The sequence below is a fragment of the Amblyomma maculatum genome, chromosome 6 (genome assembly GCF_055883805.1).
Source record: "Amblyomma maculatum isolate TAMU_Amacu chromosome 6, ASM5588380v1, whole genome shotgun sequence".
Classification (NCBI taxonomy): Eukaryota; Metazoa; Arthropoda; class Arachnida; order Ixodida; family Ixodidae; genus Amblyomma; species Amblyomma maculatum.
Genome location: NC_139349.1, coordinates 49111201 through 49120864, shown reverse-complemented (window position 1 = coordinate 49120864; position 9664 = coordinate 49111201). Strand labels below are relative to the sequence as shown.

The following is a 9664-nucleotide window of genomic DNA, read 5'->3' as shown; positions in this document are numbered from 1 at the left end:
TTTAATCTTCAGATAACCTTCAAGTGTGACCGTCACTTAATTAAGTGTCGCTGTCCATGATTCCGTGGTGTCCGGTATCTGTGTTAGGGCGTTCGAAGCGAGCGGATGCACCTTTCATGGGCTCCTTCAACTTCGGCCATTTTAAGTGGACTAACAAATTTTCGACCTTGGATCTTGTGCGATGTTAGTGCACGTTAAAGATACCCAGGTGGCCGAAATTACTCCGCAGCCCTCCACTACACGTCACCTCCTCCTCTTTCTCCGCTTTCACTTAACATCATAGTTGGAATCACTCCATGCGACGAGAGAGAGAGGATCTTATCTCCCTCAACATGAAACAACACTCAATCCTCGTCGTAACAACGAGCGCGTAAAGAAAATTGAACTACGCCAGTCTCTGAAGCCCATGATGTTTTATGGCAAACAGTTGGACACATGCATACGTGGCCACCCCAGAACACTGTGGCAAGGGGGTGATCCACGAAGTGCCTCAGGAATATTCCACTGAAAAAAATTTGTATTAATTAGACCGGAGACAACCCCGTGATACAAGGAGTCAGAAGACTATGAAAAAGTAACTGCGCCACCGCAGGTGAATATATAACGCTCGATGGCAAAGCGGCTAAAAACTAGGTAGCCGGTAAAATCTCATGAATTGCGCTTTGAATCGAAATTATATGCTACATTTCTTTGAACAAAACAATGGATGGATAATGCAGGTATACGTACGAAATCTAGCGAAAAACACAGGTAGTGTTCCGGGCAGCAGACGAATCGGCGTCTTATCGCGCGTAACCGTATGTACAATGCATCTATCATATTCGTGCTAGGTCGTTCACACAAGCTGGCTATGGTATACAGCACCCTGATTGAGACGGATGTCTATGTCTACTTATATCCTATGTAAAGGGAACATTCATATGCCATGTACTCCTAGCAGACCAGGTAACTCGGCAAAAGCGTTTGGTTGTCATACTGTGGGCAAACCTGGTGCTTGAAAATGCATGCGAATTTATTTACTTCTGGCATAAAAACAAGGTCATTGCAGATGGGTGAATATATTTGCACAATAACAATGAAAAAAAAAAAACGAAAAGAAGACAGATACAGCAGGCAAGGCATCACCAACAACAAAATCCAGCATCACACTACATGATTATTACATTACAATGCAAATATGTTCATCGCGCGCAAGCGTATAAGGAATTGTATTGGAGACTGAAACCAGTTCATATCACTCGGAATATGAGCACTCAGGTAATCATTAACCATGTTAGCTGCGCCTGAAATAGGGATAAGGAATTCTGTGTTACTGCATGATAGTTCTACGAAAATAGGAATACTTTAAGCAGGTTGTTCTCTTTAGCGGAGGTTTTATGGAAAGAGTGTCGCATACGTGTGGCACAAACACTGGAGTAAATAATTATTTGTGAAGTGTCAGTACTGAAATTTCTATTAATCAACTGGGAAAAGAATCTCAGGCGAAAAATATGAATTCCAACAGTAACTGACGGTAAGGCTCTTTTTCTAAGGAGGTAAGGAGGTTCGACCATAGGAGTTAGAAATCTATCTGTTAATATCCGCCTTAGTGAGTCACTCATCTGTTTTTAATCCCTAGTCAAGAGAAAGAAACAAATTATAAGGTTGCTTAATAAATAAAAAAAAAAAGCCCCGTAACTAACGACGCACTTTGTCAATGGTAGAATAAAATAAATCGAAACTCTCGGGCAAACATATCTCCTAACAGCCAATATGATTGACCTTGAAATCAGTGCGTATCTTCGTATTCGCTTTTGGCCTCTCGCACCGATCCGGTGCGGCTTGCCTCTCTGTTCTCGGCTTCAGAGGTTCTGGCTCGCTTCCGTTTGCCACGTCCGCGTGCAACCCTCAAGGGCGCGTTCAGATGCCACTTTTCCGACGCCATGTCCCGCATCGTGTTGGCCGGCTGCAGCTTCGTCGTCTCCGGCAGCGCCAATGCCTTTAGCCCGAAGAAGAGCAAAATCGCGGCCGCCACGACGTACAGCACACCCTTCCCGTTCGCCGAGCGGATGTGCTTAAAGAACGGTGCCACGAAGGCGCCCATGCGCCCGCAGGTGTAGCAGAAGGAGAAGCCCGCTCCACGGACCACCGTCGGGTACAACTCTGCCGGCAGGATGAACAGGGTCATGAGGCAGATTTCGAAGACCAGCATCCACAGCATGGCGGTTGCTGCCAGAACGGTGCTGGGAGCATGGGCGATGTGTGCAGTGGCCAGTGCACTAGCCACCACGGCCAGGGCGACCATGCTTAAAACGAGCGTCATGCGCCGACCGGCGTGCGTGATGATAAGAACGTTCACGGGGATTCCGGGCAGCTTGAGCAGAGCCAGCACGGCGTCTGCCCCGTGGACGGAGCTGACGAGCTGGCCCGTTGAGAGATCGTAGTAGATGGCGAATGTGATGAAGCAGCACCCGAAGAGGACCAGGGACTGCTGGCGCAGGGCTCGGTTTCGGATCAACACCGTCGCGTGCACGTCTGCAATAACCGAACTGATTTAACTGATTGGTTTATAGGAAGGGAAAGGCGCGGTAACTGTGTCACTTGTTTTCTGTGGACACCGCAACCGCGCCGTAAGGGAAGGGAGGAAGGTGGGAGTGAAAAAAAAGAGGAGCCGTAGTGGAGGGCTACGGAGTAATTTTGACCACCTGGGGATCTTTAACGTGCGCTGACATCGCACAGCACACGGACACCTCTTCGTTTCGCCTCCATCGAAACGCAGCAGCCGCCGAGGTCGGGTTCGAACCCGGGTACTCCGGCACAGTAGTCGGGCGTCTTACCACTGCACCACCCCGGCGGGGCGCAATAACCGAAAGCGTGAAAGCGTGAAAGAGGCGTCAGAGAAGCATTTAGAAAACGCTCAAAGTAATCAGCTCAAAGGAACCATTGAGGGTGCTTCTCAAGAGATTCCGGTGATGCTTTTGAAGTTGTTTAAAGCCTGTAAAACTGCGACTCTGACTCATTAAACATGAATGGAAAGATATATTTTTTGATAGCTCTTTAATAGATAATTTTTGTATGGACATCATTGATCTAAGCGACTTTGCACATACAACAAACCATCGAAAGTGGTAAGGATTTTAAGGTTTAAATATTTGAGTGATTGTAACTAAATGCTGTAAGAACAACGGAATCTCAGAAAAACGGAATCTCAGAAAAACGGAATCCTTCAGCCTGCTAACAAATTCACGTTCGGCAATAGCCGGGCATGTGTGCATTGACATCGTGCTTCGCAAAAAGTCCTTAATCAGTGTATGTTGTCGTTTACATAAAAATGTCCTTTTTTTGTCTTTGCGATGCATTAGTGGCACATAGAAAAACATAAGAAAATTATTTTTGGCGCTGAATAAATATGAACCAAATTATGTTAGTATGCAGATAATCGATTAGAAAGTAGAAGAAACACATTACATGTCCTCGATGGAGATAGAACCCGCGAAATAGGGAGGTTGTGGCTTCAGATCCCATCGGCAGCATGTGGTTGTTTTTTCTTCTTGATAGGTCTAATATCCTATTGATCATATTTTATACAGATATTGCATTGTAAATACCACTTATATGATATAAAACTTCGCTGTATAATATTCACAACGCATGTTTCTACAACTTTTCATATGTACGAACGATTGACTCATGGATAGCCAGCCATTGTGTTTGTTTTCTGTTGTGCCATTTGTCATCCTTCAGCTTTCATTACGGTAAAAGACCTGTGGAACTAGTTTTCTGATGAATGATTGCTAGCATAAAAGGTATCTGCAGTTTGTTGCGTGAGAACTCATTATGGAAGAGGCGCACGAATTTGACTATTGAACTCCTTTCCAATCAGGCATGTGGAATATACTTTCGATTTTGCGGGGCTTGACTGTCACGAAGCAAAGGGACGAATAAATCGAGTTCCTTTCTGTGCGATGTTTTACAGTGAAAGCCACTCAGAGATTTGTTAGGGAACCTGTGTAATATATAAAATTCTTATTGAGATAATTCTTCCTTGCGCGCATTTGCATGTGCAATTTATAACCGTTACATTTATTTTGACGAATGAACCACGTCATGAGCACGCCTACAGCGAACCTTTGGGAACACTCAATGTTGTTGTTGAGTCTGAAGGAAGAAGGAAAAGAAAATGCGCGGGCCTGCTACTGGCTCTGTAGCTGAGCCACCTCCGCTGCCTCGTGTGGACAGAAGGAAAAATAGATGAGAGAGAGAAAAAGAAGAAGGAAAGAAAGACGCGCGTGGAAACAGCCGTCGTCCTACCACTGAAACTGTGGTGGACATAGTGGTGTCGTGCTAAGCGCGTGGTGTGTGATGTCACACTAAAAGCGCGTCTCATATTGCTATATAAGCGCTTAGTGCCCCCTGATTTTTATCTGTTGTAGGCCGTCATTGCACCCGCCACCACTTCGGTGGTGGACGACGGCCGTTGTTGCGGCGCGTGTTTTTTCCTCCCTCTTCTTTTTTCTTCCTTGTCTATATTTCTCTTCTGTCCGCACGAGGCAGCGGAGGTGGCTCAGCTACAGAGCCAGTAGCAGGCCCGTGCATTTTCTTTTCTTTCTTCCTACAGCCACAACAACAACAACAACAGTGCTCCGGGTTCTTTTTTCGTTACGCACTGTCGTGCGAATAAACCGTGTCAGTTGGTCGTCCCTCTGGCTCTGCCCCGTCGCTCGCGGCTACAACAGGCATGCTTGTAAAGAAGACGGCAATGCGCAGCGCAAATGACAAGCCCCAGAAATCACAATTTGTGCATCTCCGCCCCTCTCCAAGATGCACTACACAAACCTCGCTCTCGCTTGCGAGCGGTCTCATTCATGAATCAAAGGAGATCAGAGTGCTCGGTCTCTTTATCCATCACCAAAAACGCCCTGACACAACACTAGCCAAGCTCCGCCAGGTGGGGGTGACCAGGTGGGCCGTATGGTTAGCCGGGTGTCTAACAAAGGCGGGGGTTGCGAATGCCTTGCGGCTGGCAAACGATTTCGTAACCAGTCGAATCCTGTATTCGACTCCTTACCTCCACTTGCGGAAGCACGAAAAGGATACACTCGAGGGGATCCTCCGAAAAATTATGGAACGTGCCCTCGACCTCCCAATCTCCACCTCTAACAGTCGGCTCATGGCCCTAGGAGTGGTGAATACTTTCAGGGAGCTTCGGGAAGCACATTTGATGAACCAATATGCCCGCCTCACACAGACAGTGTCAGGTCGCCGCCTTCTTGCCCGGGTAAACATTCAACATAAACAGTTCACAGAGGAGAGGCTCCGCATCCCAGAACTCTAGAGACGCGCCCTCAGAGTGCGGTCTCTCCCTGCCAACATGCCACGAGAAGACCATAATGGGCGGCGCCTGGCGCGGGCGGAAGCCTTGGCCCGCCATTATGGCAACAAATCAGGTGTGTTCTACGTGGATGCCTTGGGCCCCCATCCGGGGGCTGGCATACGGCCGCAGTCGTTCACAACGGGAACACAGTCGATGGCCTTACATTCAAGGCCAAATCTATAACACACGCTGAAGAGGTAGCCATTGCACTCGCCGCCTCAGATCACACTTCTAAATATATCATCACCGACTCACGAGGGGCTTGTCGGAACGTCGCGCAAGGGTGGACCACCCCCTTAGCCTATAGAATATATCAAAATTGCAGTCGGGACACGGACCCCGCGTGCCGATATCTCGTCTTGGCTCCTAGCCACCAGGGTCTTGCAGGGAACGAGGCAGCTGAAGCAGCCGCCCGCGCGCTTTCTCTCCGGGCAGTTTCCTCGGGACTCGAATCGGCTGAGGACATCGATTCCATCCGGCCTACACATTCAAAGATATTGTATTTTTTTTATCAAAACTCGCATCGCAAATATTCTAACACCTGCAAAGGGTTAGGAAAAGCCGACGAGAGGGCCTCTTCACTAACACGATGCTGTTCCCGGCACTACTTCAACATTTTGACTCCCAATTCACTGGCCAGTGCCAGTACTGTGGGGAGGTGGCTGACACCTACCACATGGTATGGGCCTACCAACAAAACCCATCCCTTCCCCCCATCCCTAACTAACCCTTCCCGGGGGAACTGGGAGGCGACTCTGCTCGGCTGCTGCGACCTACAGGCCCAAAGAGCCTTAACGCGGCGCGTTAGGCTGTGACTAGGGTCTCCACCCAGTATTGTAAGGCCGAGGCCCTTAAGGCTCCGCGTCAAACAAGCCTCCAAAATTTACAATAGATGTTTTCACCACCACCACCACCCGCTGAAAGTTGCCGTACTCACTTCGGGTTCGGACTGCCTTTTTGGAAGCGAAAGCTTCACGGCGCCAGGTATAGTGGGTCTTCGTGTGACACTAATTTGACCTTGACCTAATTAAGGGGGATGCACTCGACAGCGGATGGCTGTGGTTTAGAGGAAGAATGATTGTCGCGCTTGCCTCTTCGCTCTTTCAGTTTGGTGCGCTCTTTAACAGCGCGTCGGCGCCGGTACCGAACGGTGGCTTTGTGCCCCGGGTTTGCAGCTACGTTTCGGGGTGAGAGAGGTTCGCGGGTAGCTTTAGTGCATAGCATTACTTGGCTTATGCCAGCGGTGTACAAATTGTGCGTATGACGTGTGTACAGTGTCTTCAGCGGCTGTGTAGCTCATGTCGAGTAAACAGCGAGAAGTGTTACATTGTTGGACAGCCTGTCAAGTATAAATTGCACTGGACTAATAGTACGTCTTGACTGATTGTAGTTAATTAGCTAACTGTGATTAAAGATACACTTTACACCACGACTGCAAGTAATATATCGTTGGATAGCTTACGTAGAGTATAATTGCACTGTACTAATTGCATATCTTATTTATATTATCTTTAATTAGTCATTACTGATTACAATTTGAAATTTACACAACATGAATAGAGATGTCGTTGGGTAGCTTTTGTCGGCTATAATTACACTGAACTAGATGCAGGTTTCAATTATTTACCATATTAATCAGCTAAAAAAATCAAAAATTGCACTTTATGCTATAACATCAAGTCATATCATTGGATAGCTTACATCTTGAGCTTACTACCCTGATTGCCGGCCTTAGTTAATAGTAGTTATTTCGTTAACTGTGATTAATAATTGATCTTTAAATTACAAATTCATCATATCGTTGAAAAGGTCTCAACAAGTAAATACAAAATTAAACGCTCCACGCAAAACTCTTGTAGAACCGAGCATTAACTGAGTTCAACTCTGTGCGAAAAATGCATCACAGAAACGAAACAATAGCACTTAAGCGCGGTAGTCCGCACTGCGGCCGTTTCTGATGTGTGCCGCACGCGTGATTAATTGGCAATATGAAGCAACGCTCTCGCAGGTTGTATATACAGTGCATTTTATTATAATTATATAGTTGCTGTGGCGGCTCGAGCACAGCTTTTTTTGCAGACAGTGCCTGTGGACTTTCGCGCGACCAGCGTGAACTTGTTTACTTTTCTTGTTTTGTAAATAGTGTAGATAGCTCTCTCTTCATGCTTCTCGTGTTGCACCCGCTTCAGTGTAGAGTACATCTTGCAATCCCCTCCGTGTCTGTATTACGCTCGAAGACCGTAACTGGGGTCCTTGATTATTAGACAGTTATTACTATGGCCAGCATCATATTTTACTTCCTTTTTTTATTTAAGTTAGGTTTCTAAGGTTCTAGCAAGGTTCTAGCATTAAACGTTGCCAGGGTCAGTTTCCAATGGCAGCCTGTCCGCAGCCAGGGATTCTTAGTACCCTTTGCTGCGGTACAGGCCTTACCGCCGCCATGGTCAGTTGCTCCGCATCCGCTGGGGACTTAGGGCCAGACGTTTGTTTGAGTATTCATAGGGGGCACCGGCCAATTACTACACCAGGGTGGCCAAATATCGTTCTGGTGAGAGAGTGCATTTTCGGAAGTGTTCACCGGTATCAGGTTCCAACCCAAACCTGTTTATGCAATTACATAGACACGCGTTTTTTTTTTTTTTTTGTTAATCCTGTGGGGAATTGCGCGGCACAGGGATTCGAACCACAGCCCTCTAGCACGCGAGGCGGATTTTCTACCTCTGGCATAGAGGTATTTCTATAAAGCGAAATTATTCTATAAAAGCTGAGTTTTGTTATCAGAAAGAAAGCACAAGTACCTTGTGGTGCTGACGAAACGTTAGAGCTTTCGGTGCCAAGCTGCTGCTCTAGCTGCCGCTTGTGGTCCACTTTCAGTGCAGACAGGCGAAGCTTGAATATATCCTGGTCTTCGCCGTTGACCCATGCCGCCCAGGACAGAACCTTTTCTGCTCGCTTCATATTCAGGACCGCCAGAAGCCAGCAAGGCGACTCTTTGATTAGGAACACGACAAGAGCCAAAGCGCACGTGGGCAGCATGTACATGGTCTGGGCAGTCTTCCAGTCCAAGACCAAGTCATACACCAGCTCTTCATATATCCAGGCCATAAGCCTTCCGCCGGCAACGGCAAAGCTGCAGAACAAGGCCCGGTGCTGCGTGTCAGTTACCTCGAATAACATTACAGCGGACATGACGAGGACAATCGCGGCGCCGGCAGACAGCAGGGCGCGGAGTACGGCGAAGATGAGTACGGTCGTGGCGAATAGCAGTGTTACGCCGGCGAACGCAAGCATAAAGAGCCCGATGCACAGCACTGGGTGCCGTCCGATCTCGTCCGCCGCGATTCCTGCCAAGGGAGTACCAACAATTCCTCCGAACATGTAGGTAGACGTCAATGCCGGAATAATCCAAAGACGGTCGCAGACTATGTTCCACTCTTTGATGATTGAATTGACTGGTTTACCGTAGGTGGCATCTGCCCCGAAGTCCCAACCGGCGTCGCAAGGAATCGCGCTGCGGTTTTCAAGGGTGTAGCTGTCTGCGGTAGGAACCGGTGGCTCGTACCGAAGGCATTGGCTGCGTGTCAGACCGTCGGCGTCGAGTGGCACGCTGGCGTTCCTCCATATCTCTGGGAGAAGGTGGGCGTACTCTGCTGGCGGCCTGCACCAGTGGTCCACGGGTCGTGCGATGGTTTTAAGCGCCGTTACATGCAACACTGTTGTGAAGAAAGCCAGTGTGGTGCAGAGCAGAATGAGCCTCTGGAGCCATCCATGACCAAAAATGAGGATGCGGTCTAGGGGCGACGTGAGCACGGCGGGGGTTGTTGCTGTCACCGGGGCGGACATTGTGACACCGGCCTCCTGCGCATCTTCGGGGTACAGCGCTGACATGGAAGGTGCAGCGGAAGGTCCGCTGCCGGAGTGCCGACGTTTCTTCGAGGTGCGAGTCTCTCTCTCAGACTTGGCCATATCGGATTTCACGGGTGCTGTTCCTGTCACAGGTTCGGAAGCTGCGACACCAGCCTCCGGTGCGGCTTCGGGGGAGAAAGCTGACGCGGATGGCGCAGCGGAAGGTAGGCCTCCAAAGAGCCGCAATTTCTTCGATGCGCAAGTCTCTCGCTCGGAGGTGGCCATATTGGGTTTCATGGGCGCTGTTTCTGTCACAGGTGTGGAAACTGCGACACCAGCCTCCGGCGCAGCTTCGGGGGACAATGCTGAGACGGATGGCGCTGCGGAAGGTCGGCTGTCGCAGCGCCGATGTTTCTTCGAAGTGCGAGTCTCTCTCTCGGTGGTGGCCATATCGGGTTTCATGGG

The 9664-nt window shown here is 48.8% G+C and overlaps 1 protein-coding gene across 1 annotated transcript; it reads right to left on the bottom strand.

Annotated features, from left to right (window-relative positions):
• Positions 1–711: 711 nt before the first annotated feature.
• Positions 712–9241, bottom strand: LOC146185695 (solute carrier family 22 member 7-like). The gene is made up of 2 exons (XM_084607899.1): positions 8152–9241; positions 712–2514 (listed from the first exon to the last, which is right to left on the bottom strand). The coding sequence occupies exons 1-2, from the start codon at positions 9239–9241 to the stop codon at positions 1769–1771; spliced, it is 1836 nt and encodes a 611-aa protein (XP_084464025.1). The 3' UTR covers positions 712–1768.
• Positions 9242–9664: the final 423 nt, after the last annotated feature.